Here is a 21880-nt window from a genome sequence, read left to right on the forward strand (position 1 = left end):
CATTGCATCCACGTCCGTAGCCGAGCCTGACACTACGTTTTGGGGAGGATCCCCTTAATTATATGCTTAGACTAACAGCTGGAGATGACTTAAAGGGGTTATCCAGGAAAAAAAACTTTTTTTTAATATATCAACTGGCTCCAGAAAGTTAAACCGATTTGTAAATTACTTCTATTAAAAAATCTTAATCCTAGTGCTTATGAGCTGCTGAAGTTGAGTTGTTCCTTTCTGTCTAAGTGCTCTCTGATGACATGTCTCAGGAACCGCCCGGTTTAGAAACAAATCCCCATAGCAAACCTCTTCTACTCTGTGCAGTTCCCGAGGCAAGCAGAGATGTCAGCAGAGAGCACTGTTGGCAGACAGAAAACAACAACTCAACTTCAGCAGCTGATAATTATTGGAAGGATTAAGATTTTTTTAATAGAAGTCATTTACAAATCTGTTTAACTTTCTGGAGCCAGTTGATGTAAAAAAAACAAAATTTTTCCTGGAATACCCCTTTAAATACCTGTTACAACATACCTTGGTATATTAGAGGTTAATATAAAACGCACTTTACGCTACTATCATTATGATTAGTAAAAGGCATTACAAAAGATACAAACTCTATAAAAAGACTTTAAAATTACAAAGCTCATTTAATCCTTCGGCTCCACCCTGTATCGTTCATTTATCCAGTATACCTTTAACTTATCATCAGTATTATAAATGAGGTGAGAAAGCAAATGCAAATCAGTTCTCACGCCACTTTTCAGGAGGCTTTCCCTTTAAGTCAGTGTTTCACTCAACTAGGATTTATGGAAACTGACTGGGAATGTATGCAAACCAGAGATCTCTCCTAAATGAAAGAAAACCAATCGGCAGACCATTGCTGGGTTTTGCCCCTTGTCAGTGCAGAGCAGGGGGCTGCCTGGTAAGTGAGGCTTTGCATACATTCCCAGTTAGTTTCCAAGACTCCCAACTGGAGGGAAACCCTGACTTAAAGGTAAAGGAACCTGAAAAACTAGTGTGAGAGTTGCTTTGCAAATCCTTTCTGCAATGGTCTATAAGTCTTGTCTTTATGACGCTCTCCTCAAAGAGAAACGTTCCCCCTTTAGTCCCAGTATGACACACCGGTTGGAATGGGGGGGGGGCTGGGCACTGTTGTAGATGTTGTACTGGGCCCATAAGCTTCTTGTTGCATATAAAAACACTATGCAGTTAAGCAATTAGTTATATCTAAAGGATATTACAGTGTGACCCCCCAATGTACCCATGGGAATGCAAGGGATGAGTTGATTTAGCAGATACTGGATTCAGTTCAATCTCATGTATCCCCTTGGCCACGTCTGGTATTCATGTACAGCAGATGTGCACAGGGACAATGTTGCATGGACACAGGATCCGAGGTGGCTCTGCATGTCACATGTCTATTTTACGTGTCACATGTTCCTACAGCAGCCAGGATTGGAGATAACTCAGATCCCGGACAATTGACCTCCTTGATGTCTCAGCCATTAGCAACAGTAGCATCTGTAGGAGGGGCTTCTTCTGTCCCCCCACTTTTTAATGCAACTGTGGGGTTCTGAGAGAGGTTTTATAGCAGCTGGGGACAGAGTGATGTTACACCTAATATCTGACCTGCTTCAGGTGAAGAAAAAAATACACCAGGTAAAAAAAAAAAAAAAACTTGATTGAAACCTGGAGACCCCTCATTAAAGGGGTTAGACAGGAAAAAAACTTTTTTTTTAATATATCAACTGGCTCCAGAAAGTTAAACAGATTTGTAAATTACTTCTATTAAAAAAATCTTAATCCTTTCAGTACTTATGAGCTGCTGAAGTTGAGTTGTTCTTTTCTGTCTAAGTGCTCTCTGATGACACGTGTCTCAGGAACCGCCCAGTTTAGAAGCAAATCCCCATAGCAAACCTCTTCTACTCTGTGCAGTTCCTGAGACAAGCAGAGATGTCAGCAGAGAGCACTGTTGCCAGACAGAAAACAACAACTCAACTTCAGTAGCTGATAATTATTGAAAGGATTAAGATTTTTTAATAGAAGTAATTTACAAATCTGTTTAAGTTTCTGGAGCCAGTTGATATATATAAAAACGTTTTTTTTCCTGGAAAACCCCTTTAACCCTTGTATGAAGTAAAAAAAAAAATGTTTCTTCTGTTCTTCATCTGAAGAATTTCTGGTCTTCTTCCTGAAACAAAAGTTAGTAATAACTAGAGAAATATAAAACATACTAACCTCTTCTCTCCAGTGTCTTCTGTGCTCACTGCCGACAGGAGCAGACAGCCTTTCTGCTTCTGCCTGGGAAACCCCGTAGCAGTCGGCATTTGGCAGCAAGAAAATGCTGTGAATAACAGAATTGGTTTGCTGTGTAGGGAAGTTTGTGTTCCCAGGGAAGTTTGGAACGAATCTAGGTTCTACAGGTTCAGTTCGCTACTCTCTACTAAAGATGATGGTAACAGCAGAAAACACTTCAATACAGAAGTATGGCAGTATGTTATTTAAACAAGAGCATATTCCAGTTCCCTAATCGAACTATAAAAAAAAAATAATAATAATAATAATAATAATAAAATAAAGGAAACATTTTTATTTTTAAATAAAACAAAAAACAAATGTAAGAAGTTCAAAACACCCTTTTTTCATACAGTATATGATATAAAAATATCTAAACAATAAAAAAACAAATATAATTGCTATTGCTACTAGTGTTGCTCGCGAATATTCGCAATTCGAATATTATTCGCGAATATCGCATATTCGCGAATTCGCGAATTTCGCGAATATAGCGCTATATATTCGTAATTACGAATATTGTTTTTTTTTGTTTTTTTTTTTCTTCACAGTACACATCACAGTGATCACCCCTCTCTGCTTCCAGCTTGTGTGGTGTAAAGAAGGCTCTAATACTACTGTGTGAGACTGGCGTGCGAAAATTCGCATATGCGAAAATTAACATATGCTAATGTTCACATATGCGAATTTTCACGCGTGTTAATTTTGCATATGCCAATATTCACTCATGTTAATTTTCGCATATGCGAAAATAAACCGGGTTATATAACGAATATGCGAATATTCGCGAATATATGACGAATATTCGTCCATATATTCGCGAATATTCGCGAATTCGAATATGGCCTATGCCGCTCAACACTAATTGCTACATCCCCAAAAAAAAGTCTGAATTATTAAAATACCCCATATTATTTTAAAAGATTGGATAATCCCTAATGGCAGTGTTTCCTAACCAGTGTTCCTCCAGCTGTTGCAAAACTACAACTCCCAGCATGTCCTCACAGCCTATGGCTGTCCGGGCATGCTGGGAGTTGTAGTTTTGCAACAGCTGGAGGCACATTGAATGGGAAATATTGCCTTGGGGGGGCCTTATGAGACAAAAAATATATATATACTTCTTTTTTTTTTTTCTGAAACAGCGCCACTGTTGTCAACAGGCTGTATCTGTATCTTCTGTTCTTCATATGAAGAATTTCTGGTCTTCTTCCTGAAACAAAAGTTAGTAATAACTGAAGAAATATAAAACATACTAACCTCTTCTCTCCAGTGTCTTCTGTGCTCACTGCTGACAGGAGCAGACAGCGTTTTTTTACGCATGGCCAGAAAAAAACTCTCTGCTTCTGCCTGGAAAACCCCGTAGCAGTCGGCATTTGGCAGCAAGAAAATGCTGTGAATAACAAAATTGGTTTGCTGTGTAGGGAAGTTTGTATTCCCAGGAAAGTTTGGATCGAATCTAGGTGCTACAGGTTCAGTTCGCTACTCTCTACTAAAGATGATGGTAAAAGCAGAAAACACTTCAATACAGAAGTATGGCAGTATGTTGTATAAACAAGAGCATGTTCCAGTTCCCTAATCGAACTATTAAAAAAAAAAAAAGGAAAATGTTTATTTTTAAATAAAACAAAAAACAAATGTAAGAAGTTCAAAACGCCAGGGTGCGGGTTTCCTCAATGTAGATATATGTCCTACCGCCACCTGTCCCAGGAACGATAGGGAGGAATAAAGGATTTTCCACAGCCGGAATTGTATTGTACTTGAAATAACTTTACTGCAGATTTTATGCAGGATGCAATTAACAACAGTCTTTACAAGAGGACCGGAATTTAGGCTCCTCACAGGTTGGCTGGGACCTTGTAGGGAATAAGCTTTGAATCCGTGCTTTACGCTGTTCCGCTGAATTTAGGGGTATATTTTAGGTTCAGTTGTCACATAGGATTTTAGGATGGAGTTGGATAAACTCACGGTTTAGTATGCGGCTGAAATTGGTCGGCTTCAGTCCTAATTTGCTTGTAGAATTGTAAAGAGCTCCGCTCGCTGTCATATCCCGGAGGAAAGAGAGCGATCATTGGATACAGCGCCCTTAAGGGGCAGGTTCAAAGCTTTTTGGTTCCCCAAACCTGTCAGTCTTAGTACAAAAGGACTGTGGTTATAACACATGACCTAGTCACATGACCTGAAGGTCCTTAAAGGGGTATTCCAGGCAAAAACTTTTTTGATATATATATATATATATCAACTGGCTCCGGAAAGTTAAACAGATTTGTAAATTACTTCTATTAACCCCTTAAGGACTCGTTTTTTCCTCCTTTTTAAAAATCATAACCCTTTCAATTTTCCACCTAAAAATCCATATTATGGCTTATTTTTTGCGTCGCCAATTCTACTTTGCAGTAACATTAGTCATTTTACCCAAAAAATGCACGGCGAAACGGAAAAAAAAATCATTGTGCGACAAAATCGAAGAAAAAACGCCATTTTGTAACTTCATTATTCTTTAGGTCCATACGGTTAAAATGATCCCCTACTTATATAGGTGATTTTGTCGCACTTCTGGAAAAAATCATAACTACATGGAGGAAAATTTATATGTTTAAAAATGTCATCTTCTGACCCCTATAACTTTTTTATTTTTCCACGTACAGGGCGGTATGAGAACTCATTTTTTGCGCCGTGATCTGAAGTTTTTATCGGTATGATTTTTGTTTTGATAGGACTTTTTGATCACTTTTTATTCATTTTTTTTAATGGTATGAAAAGTGACCAAAAATGCGCTTTTTTTGACTTTGGAATTTTTTTGCACGTACGCCATTGACCGTGCGGTTTAATTAATTATATATTTTTATAGTTCGGACATTTACGCACGCGGCGATACCACATATGTTTATTTATTTTATTTTTTTTACACGGTTATGTTTTTTTATGGGAAAAGGGGGGTGATTCAAACTTTTATCAGGGAAGGGGTTAAATGACCTTTATTAACACTTTTTTTTTACTTTTTTTTTGCAGTGTTATAGGTCCCATAGGGACCTATAACACTGCACACACTGATCATTGTTATCCCATAGTGACCTATAACACTGCACACACTGATCTCTTATACTGATCATTGTTATCCCATAGGGACCTATAACACTGCACACACTGATCTTTTACACAGATCACAGGCGTGTATTAACACGCCTGTGATCAGCGTTATCGGCGCTTGACTGCTCCTGCCTGGATCTCAGGCACGAAGCAGTCATTCGCCGATTGGTGTCCTGCAAGCTGTTCGGGATGCCGCAATTTCACCGCGGCGGTCCCGAACAGCCCGACTGAGCAGCCGGGTCACTTTCACTTTAGAAGTGGCGGTCAGCTTTGACCGCCACTTCTAAAGGGTTAATACCGCACATCGCCGCGATCGGTGATGTGTGGTATTAGCCACGGGTCCCGGCCGTTGATGAGCGCCGGGACCGACGCGATATGATGCGGGAACGCGGCGCGATTCCGCTTCATATCGCAGGAGCTGGCGCAGGACGTAAATATCGTCGTTAAGGGGTTAAAAAATCTTAATCCTTCCAATAGTTATTAGACAGAAAACTTCAGAAGCTAACTGCTCAATGATGATGTCACATCCCGGGAGCTGTGCATGATGGGAAAATATCCCCATAGGACATGCACAGCTCCCGGGACGTGAGTCATCAGAAAGCAGTTAGACAGAAAACAGCAACTCAACTTCAGAAGCTAATAACTATTGGAAGGATTAAGATTTTTTTATAGAAATAATTTACAAATCGGTTTCACTTTCCGGAGCCAATTGATATATAAAAAAAGTTTTTTAGCCTGGAATACCCCTTTTAACCTCCAATACAACACAAATATCCTTGATCACGTGACCTAAGGTCCTGTCCATTACATTCACTACATTATAATATATTAAATATATAAAATTTTAAGAACACTAGGAGGCGACTAGGGACTATGCCACCAGGAGAGCCCTATCAGCATGAGGCACTCTGACTATGGGGACCGAGTCCAGTACCGGGACGCCACACTAAAATATTGCACTAATCACAGTATCCGATCTAACCCTTCTGGTGTTCTCCTCAGTGATGTGTCAGGGGTGCACCAGCTGGCCAGTCTCCTGATGATGCTGGACCCCACCGACGACGTGTGCCGGATACTGTGTACCGATGCCCTCTACCGAATGGACCGGATCGAAGAAGCTCACAAGATGCTTTCCTTGGCCCTTAGCAGCAGTTCCCAGAGGTCCCCAGTCCTGGCCAGGTTGGCATTGTTGCAGTTCAAGAAAGGATTTATCTACGACGGGAACCAGGTGAATGCATGTAATTTGTACTTTCTACCAGCAGATGTCAGCGTTGCTCCATTACTTTCACAGCATATCTATCCATTTTGCAAACTCCTGTTTGCAAAATGTTATAGCGTTATGTTAAGTTTTAAAGGTGTAATCCGGTGGAATTTAAAAAAAAAAATTTTTTTTTAAATCAAAGTTAAACTGATTTGTAAATTAAGTGCCAAGTTCAGTCAGTGATAGTCCGCAAACTGACTAGACGCGTTTCAGGGTATATGAATGGACCCTTTCTTCCCTTTTCTAAGATTTGTAAATTATTTCTATTAAAAAAAAATCTTAATCTTTCCAGTACTTATCAGCTGCTGTATGCTCCACAGGAAGTTATTTTCTTTTTGAATTTCTTTTCTGTCTGACCACAGTGCTCTCTGCTGACACCTCTGTCCATGTCAGGACCTGTTCAGAGCAGGAGAGGTTTGTTATGGAGATTTCCTCCTTCTCTGGACAGTTTCTGAAATGGACAGAGGTGTCAGCAGAGAGCACTGTGGTCAGACAGAAAAGAACTACACAACTTCCTTTGGAGCATACAGCAGCTGATAAGTACTGGAAGGATTAAGATTTTTAAATAGAAGTCATTTACAAATCTGTTTAATTTTCTGGCACGGGTTGATTAGAAAAAAATGTTTGCTGCTGCAGTACCGCTTGATGCTGAGACCATTTTCAACCATACTATCTATGGGGAAGATTTATCAAAACCTGTGTAGAGGAAATGTGGTGCAGTTGCCCATAGCAACCAATCAGATCGCTTCTTTAATTTTTCACAAGTCTCTTTAAAAATGAAAGCAGCGATCCGATTCAGCGCAAAAATGAGCCGACCGGAACGAACGTTTAACTCCGGCCGGCACATTGAAATGAATTACATACGGGAGCGCATTAAATGTTCATAAAACACCTTAAAGGGGTACTCCGGTGGAATTTTTTTTTTTATCAACTGGTGCAAGAAAGTTAAACAGATTTGCATATTACTTCTATTAAAAAATCTTAATCCTTCCAACACTTATTAGCTGCTGAATACTACATAGGAAAAACAGAGCTCTCTGCTGACATCATGACCACAGTGCTCTCTGCTGACATCATGACCACAGTGCTCTCTGCTGACATCATGACCACAGTGCTCTCTGCTGACATCTCTGTCCATTTTAAGAACTGTCCAGAGTAGGAGACAATCCCCATAGCAAACATATGCTGCTCTGGACAGTTCCTAAAATGGACAGAGATGTCAGCAGAGAGCACTGTTTTTCCTCTGTAGTATTCAGCATCTAATAAGTACTGGAAGGATTAAGATTTTTTAATAGAAGTCATTTACAAATCTGATTACCTTTCTGGCACCAGTTCATAAAAAAAAAAAAAAAAAAAAAAGTTTTCCACCGGAGTACCCCTTTAATTATAGAACCAATCATTTTAATCCCATGACAATATGTCTCTAAAATCACACTTCCAATAAGAAAATGCTGTATATGGTGTAAACTGACCCCAACCCACGTATGAGTCTAATCAGTTCTCCTGGGTGATCTCCAGCAGCAGCAGACTAATTCGATGACCAGGTGCAGTGATCAGACTTCACCCCCTCTCTCTGCAAAGCCAGGGGGTTCATGGGAAATGTAGGCAGCATTAGGAAATGATTTCAGTGATGGAATTGGAATCAGTATGGCTGAATACTCCCATGCCTGCCACATCAGGTAGCACAGGTAAGCACAAAGCATAAACAAGAACCTCTACAATACTCTCTAATAATAGCCTATGCCACGCTATAGAAGCCAAAAAAAAGTTAAAATTTAAATCCCAGCATGCTTCTTGATTATGTAGAAGGAGTGGTATGACTTAAAGGGTTACTCTGCTCCCCAGCGTCCGCAAAATTCCCCCTCACACCGGAACATTGAGTTCCTGGACGTTGTGTGCGGGCTTCCGTGTTCAGGCAACGTCCAGGAACTCAATGTTCCGGTGTGAGGTTGAATTTTGCGGATGCTGGGGAGCGGAGTAACCCTTTAATTCCTTCAGTCCGGTATTAATCAGACTTTAAAGGGGCACTCAGCTGCTAGACATCTTATCCCCTATTCAAAAGATAAGGGATAAGATGTCTGATCGAGGGGGTCCAGTTCCTGATGCAGACAGATCGCAGTTCCTGATATAGGCATCAGGTGTCAGCAGAGAGCACTGTGGACAGACAGAAAAGAAATTCAAAAAGAAAAGAATTTCCTCTGTAGCATACAGCTGCTAATAAGTACTGGAAAGATTAAGATTTTTTTAATAGAAGTAATTTACAAATCTGTTTAACTTTCTGGCACCAGTTCATTTAAAAAAACAAAAAATCTTTTCCACTGGAGTACCCCTTTAAATAAGCAAACAAGTGCTGGACTAAACTACTTGGAATCAGATGAAAAGAAGAGTATTTTGTGATGTGTTCGGTGATGGTATAGTCTTTGCCTTATATATTTCAGCCTATTTAATCATATAAAAGGGAACAATAGTGACTTCAATGAGATGGGAGACGCCTTACACACCACTGTTGCCATCAAGTCATTGCTGTGCACTGAGCACTCAAGCCAAAACGGATTCAATGTGTTATATGCAGTGTCCAGGCATTACACCATGTATCCACCTAGAGTGCCTCTTTTAATATTTGACCCTTTCTAATTTCCTTATAGAAATATTTTGCCTTATAAAGGTATCTTCCTTCAGATGCAATGATTTTTGGCCAGTTGTTGTGTGTGCTCTTTCCCAGCAGATGGCAGTAGAGCTCTGTACTTTTATTGTTGCCTCAGGCCTGAGCTCCTGTACGTGTAGACTTTGTGTAGCGCTAATAATCTGCTCTGGCACTGAATGTATATGGCTTCTAGTGTTGGGCGCAAATTTTGTATTTCAAATTTTTATTGCGAATATCGCAAATTCGCGAATATATACGGACATGGATTGTGAGATGTGTAAGACTAGTTTTGAACGGACCATGCTGTTTGTCAATTATACTGAATACCAATGGAATTGGCCTTTTTGTTGTGAGATCACTTCCTATTGATGACATCACTAAACAGGAGGTTATAAAAACCCAAACGGAGCTCAAACACATGCCATTGACCCCATAACCCTTGATAAAGCCACTGCCTTGTGGTGAAACGTCGGGGGGGGGGTAATGTGTATACATTTTTAATAACAGTGTAGTCCCAGTTCATATTGTCCTCCGGACTGCAGCCTGAGGCGATGAGAATACAAATATTTAGCATGCGGATACATGCGGTTTTCTGCACTATTATTTCAATACTGGAGACCAAACACTGCAAATTTTAAATGTTGGCAAATGAAAAGTAATTTTTTAGGTGTATAATTTATTTAGTGGGTGGTAAATTCAGGGTTTCAGTGATCACCTTTAGTGATCAATTGTAAATAGTAATTCTAAATTCAACCCTCCACCCATTGGTCCAAATTGTTAGTCTTTCCCAGCAGATGGCAGTAGAGCTCTGTACTTTTATTGTTGCCTCAGGCCTGAGCTCCTGTACGTGTAGACTTTGTGTAGCGCTAATAATCTGCTCTGGCACTGAATGTATATGGCTTCTAATGTTGGGCGCAAATTTTGCATTTCAAATTTTTATTGCGAATATTGCAAATTTGCGAATATATTCGCTATGTATTTGAAATTATGAATATTTGCTTTTTTTCCGCATATGCGCATATTCCTTCTTTTACCTTGTGGGCAGGGCCGGCGTTAGGGGGGCAACCCAGGCAATTTCCTAGGGCCCCCATCCCCCAGGGGGCCTCCTGCCGGATGCTCAGTAGGGGGGGGCAACTGTTTTAAAGTGTCCGCAGCGCCGGCTGCTTGTTAAAGATAAGCAACCCGGCCGCGGTCACTTTAAAACGGCGGGTTTGCATGCTGTGTGAATAATATGACGAGTGACGTCTCCTGCCGGGTCCTCTATGCGGCATCAGGGACGTCACTCCTCATTTCCTGCAGCGCCGGTGTAGTGAAAAAAACTGTGTCATGAAGCGTTCTGTTTCCGGCTGCAGGAAATGAGGAGTGACGTCCCTGACGCCGCATAGAGGACCCGGCAGGACACGTCACTCATCATATTATCCCCACAGCCCACAAGACCCGCCACATTACCTGAGCCTGCGGAGCGCGGCCAGGTAAGGAAATGGGGGGAAGAGGGGAACTATACTGCCAACCTAATTTGGGGGAACATACTGCCAACCTAATGGGGGGGGGGGACTACAACCTAATGTAGGGGAACATACTGCCTACCTAATGGGGGGGGGGGCTGCAACCTAATGTGGGGGAACATACTGCACCTAATGTGGGGAAACATACTGCACCTAATGTGGGGAAACTATACTGCCAGTCTAATGTGGGGGAACTATACTGCAAACCTAATGGGGGAGAACTGCAACCTAATGTAGGGGAACATACTGCCTACCTAATGTGGGGGAACACATTGCCAACCTAATGTGGGGGAACTATACTGCCAACCTAATGTGGGGGAACTATACTGCCAACCTAATGTGGGGGAACTATACTGCCAACCTAATGTGGGGGAACTATACTGTCTACCTAATGTGGGGGACTATACTGCCAACCTAATGGGGGGGGACTATACTGCCAGCCTAATGTGGGGGAACATACTGCACCTAATGTGGGGAAACTATACTACCTACCTAATGTGGGGGAATATACTGCCAACCTAATGGGGGGGGGGGGGGGAAACTGCAACCTAATGTGGGGGAACATACTGCCTACCTAATGGGGGGGGGAACTGAAACCTAATGTAGGGGAACATACTGCCAACCTAATGTGGGGGAACTATAATGCCAACCTAATGTGGGGAAACTATACTGCCTACCTAACAGGGGGAACATACTGCCAACCTAATGGGGGAGAATTGCAACCTAATGTGGGGGAACGTACTGCCTACCTAATGTGGAGAGCTATACTGCACACCTAATGTGGAGAGCTATACTGCACACCTAATGTGGGGGAACACTGCCAACCTAATGTGGGGGAACTATACTGCCAACCTAATGTGGGGGAACTATACTGTCTACCTAATGTGGGGGAACTATACTGCCAACCTAATGTGGGGGAACTACAACCTAATGTGGGGGTAACTATAGTGCCAACCTAATGTGGGGGTAACTATAGTGCCAACCTAATGTGGGGGGAACTGTAGTGCCAACCTAATGTGGGGGGAACTATACTGCCAACCTAATGTGGGGGGAACTGTAGTGCCAACCTAATGTGGGGGGAACTATAGTGCCAACCTAATGTGGGGGAACTATACTGCCAACCTAATGTGGGGAACTATACTGCCAACCTAATGTGGGGGGAACTATACTGCCAACCTAATGTGGGGAACTATACTGCCAACCTAATGTGGGGGAACTGTACTGCCAACCTAATGTGGGGAACTATACTGCCAACCTAATGTGGGGAACTATACTGGCAACCTAATGTGGGGGAACTGTACTGCCAACCTAATGTGGGGAACTATACTGCCAACCTAATGTGGGGAACTATACTGCCAACCTAATGTGGGGCAACTATACTGCCAACCTAATGTGGGGGAACTGTACTACCTACCTAATGTGGGGAACTACACAAAAATATAAAATTGTACTATTCTGATCCCTATAACTCTTTTTTATTTTTCTTTATATGGGGATGTGAGGGTCATTTTTTGCGCTGTGACTTGTAGTTTTTATCGGTACTATTTTTGTTTTAATGGGACTTTTCAATTGCTTTTTTAGATCTTTTTTATGGTATTTGAAGTGACCAAAAATGTGCAAATCTGCTTAGCGCACTATTACGACTTTTGGGGCCCCTCTTTTGATTTTGCCTAGGGCCACGCTAAGCCTAAAACCAGCCCTGCTTGTGGGCCATTTAGAATGATGCAAATACACTTGTCAGAGGTTATCATCAACATCCCTAGCAACCAATAGTAAAGTTGCCCCCCCCCTCACTGTTTTCTTCCTCGAATACGTGAATATAACGAATACTCGAAATTTGCGAATATTTGACGAATATTCATCTATATATTCGCAAAATATTGCTCATCACTAATGGCTTTATCATGTCTGCTGTAGTTTGAGAGTTAAAGGGGTACTCCTGTGGAAAACAGTTCTTTTTTTTTGTTAACTTTTTTAAGTTAACTGTTGCCAGAAAGTTAAACAGATTTGTAAATGACTTAAATTTAATAATCTTAATCCTTCTAGTACTTATCAGCTGTTGTATGCTCCAGAGGAAGTTGTGTAGTTCTTTCCAGTCTGACCACAGTGCTCTCTGCTGACACCTCTGTCCATGTCAGGAACTGTCCAGAGCAGAAGAGGTTTTCTATGGGGATTTCTTCCTGCTCTGGACAGTTCCTGACATGGACAGAGATGTCAGCAGAGAGCACTGTGGTCAGACTGGAAAGAAATTAAAAAAGAAAATAATTTCCTCTGTAGTATACAGCAGCTGATAAGTACTCGAAGGATTACGATTTTTAAATAGAAGTAATTTACAAATCTGTTTAACTTTCTGGCACCAGTTGATAAAAAAATAAATAGTTTTCCATCGGAGTACCCCTTTTAATGGGTTGTGCAGGAACACTCTACCACTTGAACTGGAAAGAGGATAACCAAAATCCGGGCAAGAAAATCCTCAAGCAAACACTGTGGGGGCAAATAATTCTTCGGCCTCCTATAACCCTGATACCCAGGGAGGATACCCAGAATTACTGGGATTTGGGAAATCATTGCTTCTTGTATGTATTCATGTATTTGTTCGTTTATTTAGTTTATTTAATTATATATTTATTGTATTTATCTGTTTATGTAATTATTTATTAATGAAATTATATATTTTTTTGTTTATGTAATTACCGTATTTATCAACATGTAACACACATTTTTGAAACAAATTTTTTTAGCTAAAAGTCTATGTGTGTGTTATACGCTCAGAAACTTTTTCTGGCCCTGCAGAATTATTATTATTATTATTGTCTTTTAAATACGGTGCGTGTGTATGTATGTATGTATATATATATATATATATATATATATATATATATATATATATATATATATATATATATATATATACACACACACAGTGGGGCAAAATAAAGTATTTAGTCAGCCACCAATTGTGCAAGTTCTTCCCCTTATAAAGATGAGAGGCTGTAATTTTCATCATAGGTTATAACCTCAACTATGAGAGACAGAATGAGAAAAAAATATCCATAAAATCTTATTGTCTGATTTTTAAAGAATTTATTTGCAAATTATGGTGGAAAATAAGTATTTGGTCACCTACAAACAAGCAAGATTTCTGTCTCTCACAGACCTGTAACTTCTTCTTTAAGAGTCTCCTCTGTCCTCCACTCATTACCTGTATTAATGGCTCCTGTTGGAACTTGTTATCAGTATAAAAGACACCTGTCCACAACCTCAAACAGTCACACTCCAAACTCCACTATGGCCAAGATCAAAGAGCTGTCAAAGGACACCAGAAACAAAATTGTAGACCTGCACCAGGCTGGGAAGACTGAATCTGCAATAGGCAAGCAGCTTGGTGTGAAGAAATCAACTGTGGGAGCAATTATTAGAAAATGGAAGACATACAAGACCACTGATAATCTCCCTCAATCTGGGGCTCCATGCAAGATCTCACCCCATGGTGTCAAAGTGATCACAAGGACGGTGATCAAAGATCCTAGAACCACACAGGGGACCTAGTGAATGACCTGCATTGAGCTGGGATCAAAGTAACAAAGGCTACCATCAGTAACACACTACGCCGGCAGGGACTCAAATCATGCAGTGTCAGACGTGTCCCCCTGCTTAAGCCAGTACATGTCTGGGCCCATCTGAAGTTTTCTAGAGAGCATTTGGATGATCCAGAAGAGGATTGGGAAAATGTCATATGATCAGATGAAACCAAAGTAGAACTTTTTGGTAAAAACTCATCGTGTTTAGAGGAAAAAGAATGCTGAGTTGCATCCAAAGAACACCATACCTACTGTGAAGCATGGGGGTGGAAACATCAGGCTTTGGGGCTGTTATTCTTCTAAGGGACAAGTACGACTGATCCGTGTAAAGGAAAGAATGAATGGGGCCATGTATCGTGAGATTTATAGTGGCATTGAAGGGCATTGAAGATGAAACATGGCTGGGTCTTTCAGCATGACAATGATCCCAAACAAACTGCCCGGGCAATGAAGGAGTGGCTTCATAAGAAGCATTTCAAGGTCCTGTAGTGGCCTAGCCAGTCTCCAGATCTCAAGCCCATAGAAAACCTTTGGAGGGAGTTGAAAGTCTGTGTTGCCCAGTGACAGCCCCAAAACATCACTGCTCTAGAGGAGATCTGCATGGAGGAATGGGCCAAAATACCAGCAACATTGTGTGAGAACCTTGTGAAGACAGAAAACGTTTGACCTCAAACAAAGGGGATATAACAAAGTATTGAGAGGAACTTTTGTTATTGACCAAATACTTATTTTCCACCATCATTTGCAAATAAATTCTTTAATAATCAGACAATGTGATTTTATGGATTTTTTTTCTCATTCTGTCTCTCATAGTTGAGGTTATAACCTATGATGACAATTACAGCCTCATCTTTATAAGGGGGAGAACTTACACAATTGGTGGCTGACTAAATACTTTATTTTTGCCCCACTGTATGTGTGTGTGTGAATATATTTAGATAATATATACATTTATTCATTTATTTATGTATTTTTTATGTAATTATTTTTTTATTAGCTCATAAAGAAAGTTATCCAGTTGGGTGACACCTCCTGCCTCCTCCCCATCATGGATATCTTCAAGGAAGACGACCGTAAATTGATGCAGAATCACTGTCATTCTAAGGCTATGGCGATTCTGCGCAGCAGACAAGGGGAGGCGTATCTGAAGGAAGCCGTCGCCTACCTGTCCTTCGCTATTATTGCGTCAGGTAAAAAAAAAAAAGGTATTTTCTCACAAGACAAATTTTACAGGTGAAGTAAAGGAACATAGGAAATGATAAACCTCTTTAGAAAATGGAAGGCTGGTTTAAAAAAGCTATCCGCTATCTATGGGATAGGGTAGTGATTTCCAACTAGTGTGCCTCCAGCTGTTGCAAAACTATACTCACAGCTCACAGCTTTCTCCCAGAAATAGCGACACCCCAGTCCTCCAGGTTTTGTGTGGTATTACAACTCCACTCCATTCACTTCAATGTAACTGAGCTGCAATACCACACACAACCTGAGGGCAAGAGTGGCGCTGTTTCTGGAAGATTTTTTTATTTTATTTTTAACTGATTAGGGGAAAATACTGAGACATGTTTGTTTTTTGTTTTCTTATCTCTTTCTAGTTTCTTTTTCTAATATTTTTATTTATTTAATTTATTTGTACATTATTTTGGCGGCAGACATCTTGCCTGAGCTATGCCTAACAACAGGCTCCATGAACATAGAGAACAACAGACAGGCGCTGTCCAGTTGACATTAATAGGAATGGTTTCTGGGCATGCTCGGTGACCTTTGCAGAAGTCATTCAACACAGAGGGGGACACTGAGCTGTGAGCAACAGCTAGTGTGTTCATTACCTACTGGTGTCCTCTATCACTGTAATCCTGTACAGGTTCGCCTTCCAGCTGCCTCCTCCTTATCATCACAGACAGAACAAGAAGTCTTAGATTAGTTTTAGGCCTTAGTGGCCAGACTGAAAATTGCAAGATTTTAGGATTATTTTGAAATATAGAAAGTAAAATGGAAAGTTGGGGGTGAGGGGGTATCACCAAAAATATGTTTATCATAAAAAGGCCATTTTCTGACGACACATTCCCTTCAATCTTGATGTAGCGACTAGTAAGAGTAGTAGAGAGCTGCTACAAAGAGCGTTTCCAGTTCTGGAGGACTTGACCCATCTGTGTATTACATATTTGTCTCCATCAGAAAGGTGTAATACTTATTTTTACCTGTGGTGGTTCTGTTAGCAAAATGAGCAATTGTACCTTCATCATGGCAGCTGATCATTGGTTGTCCCAGCAGCAGAACGGACAGTGATGGAGCCTTATATGAATTTGCGCCGTACATGCACCTTTTCTGGTGCCCTCAATTTAATACATTCAGCACCAATAAATAGAAGCCCTTGAGTCGTCCTTTAGTAACAAGTTGTTAAAGGGGTACTCCACCCCTAGACATCTTAGCCCCTTTTCAAAGCATAGGGGATAAGATTTCTGATCGTGAGTGGTCCAGCTGATCTCCGGCCCGGCACCCTGGTGTTCTGAACTTTTATTGCCAGAATGCCAGTTTTGGGGGCCATCACACCCCCTCACATAGTTCAGAACGCCGGGGTGCCGGGACAGAGATTGCGAGGGGTCCCAATGGCCGGACCCACGCGATCAAACATCTTGTCCCCTATCCTTTGGATAGGGGATAAGATATCAAGGGGCGGAGTACCACTTTAAAGTGCCCCTCTAATTGGATAACAACGTTCATGATAGTAATTTTTCTTATTGACATGGCACCTAAACCCCAGAACAGGGCGTCCTTCTTCCCGCTCCCCGTCTGTGATATGAGGCGGAGCTTCCTGCTTCATCTCTATAGCACCCATCGGATAGCACTATGCTGGGTCTACCACTGGAGAGGGCTGCTGTGATCACAGAGCGGCAAACTCCGTCTCTTATGAATAGTGATACGTGGCGGGGAGAACAGCATCTCTTTTAGGTGTTTCGGCGCCCGTTCTGAAATCCTCGCTGATTTAAAAAAAAGGACAGTACTTCGCATTTTCATTAGAGGAACGCTTTAGACATCTTACTCTGCTTTCCTTTTTTTTCCCCCCAAAATAATTATACATTTATTTTTTAATATTTATTTTTTTAAATACGGTTATAATTTTACTATATCATTATCATGATTATTATAATTGTATAGTTTTTATATTATTATTATTATTATTATTATTACTAGAACAAGTATTATTTATTTTATATTACAATACAATATTTACTTTATTATTTTATACCGTAATAATAATATTTAGTAGTATTTATTATTATATATATATATATTACAATATTATTCAAATTTGACTTTAATATTTTATATTATTATTACTATTATTAGGTTATTTAGCAATAACTAAAGTTATAATGAAATAAAAATTTTAAAATTTTACTTTATTTTACAATAATAATTTTGTTTCATATTATTATTTTTATTATATATTTATATTACAATACTTTTCTAATTTTACTTAATTATTTTATAATAATAATATTATTTCATTTGTATAGTTTTATATTATTAATATAAAAACAGTTATTATTAATATTACAATACTTTTCTAATTTTAATTCATTAGTTTATATTAATATTATTTTTATTATTATTGTTACTATTGTTTTTATTATTGTTAGTAATAGTATTATAATTATTAGAACAATTATTTATCTTACAATATTTTTCTAATTTTACTTTTTTATTTTATAATATTAATTGTTGTTATTATTATTATTACTATTTTATATTATTTATTATTATTAGAATAGTTATTAAATTACAATACTTTCCAAATTTTACTATATTATTTCATATTATTTTTATTAGTATTATTGTTACTATTGTTTTTATTATTATTATTATTATTATTAGTAGTAGTAGTAGTATCATAATTATTAGAACAATTATTTATCTTACAATATTTTTCTAACTTAACTTTTTTATTTTATAATATTAATAGTTGTAATTATTATTATTACTATTTTATATTATTATAATAGTTATCAAATTACAATACTTTCCTAATTTTAATATATTGTTTCATATTATTTTTATTATTAATACATTAATATATTTTGTGTTTTTTTTTAATGATTGTTGTTGTTTATTAAATTGTTTTCATTACTTGTAGAAGTAGTAGAATAATAAATTTTTTACAATCAGTAAAGATGGAAACAAGCAGACAAAACACTAAATAATTTTGGTATGACAGTCTCGTGGTTTGTGGTGCAAGTGTTTCGGTAGAGGTGGAGTCAATGGCTTTCCCATCTGTCTGACCCAGCACATTGCTCTCATAGCTGTGTATAATGTAAGGGGGGGGGGAGAAGATAACATTTGTAACGTTCTTACGTCTCTTCTGTATCAGGAGGACACGCCAGGGACTCTTTATTGGCCAGAGCCAGATGTTACGGGCAGCTGGGACAAGAGAAAACGGCAATATATGACCTCAACGCTGTTCTGAAGGAGGAACCTGGCAGCGTGGAGGCGCTATGTGGAAAGAGCCTAGTATACTCAACCCTTAACCAGCAAAAGGTAACGTTATAGTTTGTATTCAAGGGGTTCTCCACCCTCTAAATGGAATTTCCAGGATTAGATTAACATAGTTGCTTTTTTTTTTTGTTTCCAGAAACGGCGCCACTCTTGTCATCAGGTTGTGTGTGGTATTGCAGCTCACTGACATTAAAGTGCATGGAGCAGAGTTGTTGTAATACCACACACAACCTGAGGACAAGAGTGATGCTTTTATAAAACAAAGCAGCTATGTTTTTCTAGAAGAATGCTGTTGCAAAACTACATCTCCCAGCATGCCCGGACAGCCAGAGACTGTCTTGGCAAGCTGGGAGTTGTAGTTTTGCTACAGCTGGAGGCCCACTATTTGGAGAACACTGTATATAGATATATAACCAAAGAATAAGTTGGCCAGCACTATTGGATTCCAAACTATTATATGGACCTGGCTTACAGGTGCAGGCTGCTGGGCTAAATATACAGCAACAGGAGAATACAGCAGCACACTGCTAGCACAAAGATATGGATAAAACATGAGTATATAGATAAAACATGAGTATATAGATAAAACATGAGTATATAGATAAAACATGAAAAGCTATACAGCTGTAATGCAACAAATGAAAATAGGAAATGATGAAATTATGAAACAGTGAGGTACTTAGCTTGCAAATTTGGCGGCCAAATAGCTTGGACCGTCCCACCACGGTAAGGTGACCTCATTTTGGGACGGACCCTACACTATGAATATGCCTCTGTGTGAACAGTTCAGCAGGCATTGCAGGATCTGAAACATCCAAGGCACCTTATATACACCTGATATAGGTGGGTGGGGTGCAGGAGCCAACATGGAGGTAGCCACTCCCCCGTATAGAGGCATATTCATAGTGTAGGGTCCATCCCAAAATGAGGTCACCTTACCGTGGTGGGACGGTCCAAGCTATTTGGCTGCCAAATTTGCAAGCTAAGTACCTCACTGTTTCATAATTTCATATTTTCATTTGTTGCACTACAGCTGTATAGCTTCTCATGTTCTATCTATATACTCATGTTTCATCTATATACTCATGTTTTATCTATATCTTTGTGCTAGCAGTATGCTGCTGTATTCTCCTTTTGCTGCATATATAGAGATATATATCTATCTACCTACCTCTATATACATATACATCAAAAGGGCGCTCTAGGCAGAACTAGCCCCACCTCCAGATGTTGCAAAAATTCAACTCCCAGCATGCCCGAACAGCCCAAAAAAATGCTCTGCCTGCTGCAAGAAAGTTAGTAACTAGCCAGCAAAAAGAAGCACGTGCCAGAACCGCTTTCACATGAGTAGGAGATTTGTTACAGTGTGTCACCCCAGTAGTAAGGAGATTACATGAGGAGGAGGTTTGTTACAGTGTGTCACCCCAGTAGTAAGGAGATTACATGAGGAGGAGGAGGTTTGTTACAGTGTGTCAGCCCAGTAGTAAGGAGATTACATGAGGAGGAGGTTTGTTAGGGTGGCAAAAATCCTTGCACCATCCCTGTCTGGAGGGCCAAAGGTTGAGACCACTGGGATAAAGCCACAGTTATATGCGATGGCCAATGGCTGCATATGATTTACCAGCAAATGTACACAGCCATTGAGCCGCCACTGGGACTGGTTTTATCCACATGTGGCTGCAGCCTAAATTCCGGTTCAGTTACAAATCTGGCCTAATGCGTTTCTCCATCTCGCCATCTAACCTGCCATTCGACATTACCGCCTACTATTTCCTCCTAATGTACAGACAGTAGAAGAGCGGGAAGTAATCGATCTGCATAGTGGCTGTATACCAGGGGCGGTTCCAGGGGGTGACAACGGGCCAATTGCGCATCCCCCCCCCCTCAAGTGCCCACTATTCCATGTGATGAGATTTTACGTGCGGAGATTCCCCGTGCAAATATAGCCTGATCGTGCCCCTCCCGAGATTAGACTCTGGATCCGCCACTGCTGCATACACAAAGCGGAAAGAGACTCTAAATCTAGATTATTTGCAGCATTGCCGCCTATGTTATTTCAGATGTAATGGAGCAATATCCGCCCTACCCTCTCCTTGGCAGTTCTTCTCATGCACACTATGGGCACCGTGTATTGTTCTTCATCGTCTGCACCATTGAACTCGAGCCATATAAAACTGGAGCTGATGAATTGACCCTCGGCCGGAGCTCGGTGGCAAATGCTCAACTGTTCCTGGCGTTAGTAAAGATTATAAATGGTAATGTCCAGCCGATTCAGCCATGGGAACCAGAAACAATGGCGTTCTCAAGGTAAATGATTATTTTCTTATCGCCGGGAGACCCACACGTCTTGTGATGTTCCCATCTGAGCCGCTCGGACTTGGCATCCTCTCCCCGTGTGCCCAGCAGGTCCATGAATCAAAGAAACTGCGACTGGAAGGAAATTCGCTCATTGTGTTTTATCAAAAAAGATAAGCGTCCTCTATTATGATACAATGTAACAGAGCTTCAGCCGTAAACAGACGGATTGTAGCTTTTTTTTAATTACAGGAAGCAACTTAAAGGGGTACTCCGCCCCTAAACATCTTGTCCCCTATACAAAGGATGGGTGATAAAATGTCTGATCGAGGGGGTTCCGCTACTCAGGACCCCCGAGCGTCGGGTGCAGCGCCGGAGGCTCGTGACGTCATGGCCACGCATGCTTGTGATGTCACAGCCACGCCCCCCCAAATGCAAGTCTATGGGAGGGGGCGTGACATCATGAGGGTCCTGGCCGTGAAGTTACAAGCCTCCGCCCCGCATCACCAGTCATCCGGCACGGAGCGAAGTTCACTCCGTGCACCGAATGACTGGGGTGTCGCAACCAACATCGCGGGGGTCTCCAGCAGCGGGATCCCCTCGATCAAACATCTTATCCCCTATCCTTTGGATAGGGGATAAGATGTCTAGGGGCGGACAACACCTTTAAATCTTCTCTCCTGTTTAAACTATACAGTAGTTTCCTATTATGACTGAAGAGAGTCTG

General features: G+C 40.4%; 1 protein-coding gene across 1 annotated transcript in view; it reads left to right on the forward strand.

The window, feature by feature from the left end:
* The window catches only part of TTC34 (tetratricopeptide repeat domain 34), an 86764-nt gene that overhangs the window by 8736 nt on the left and 56148 nt on the right, over positions 1-21880 (forward strand). Inside the window, exons 3-5 of the mRNA XM_056544303.1 lie at positions 6376-6601; positions 15362-15554; positions 18734-18900. Coding sequence (XP_056400278.1) covers positions 6376-6601; positions 15362-15554; positions 18734-18900 — 586 coding nt within the window. The remainder of the gene's footprint in view (positions 1-6375; positions 6602-15361; positions 15555-18733; positions 18901-21880) is intronic.

This window comes from Hyla sarda, chromosome 10, assembly GCF_029499605.1.
Source record: "Hyla sarda isolate aHylSar1 chromosome 10, aHylSar1.hap1, whole genome shotgun sequence".
NCBI classification, from domain to species: Eukaryota; Metazoa; Chordata; class Amphibia; order Anura; family Hylidae; genus Hyla; species Hyla sarda.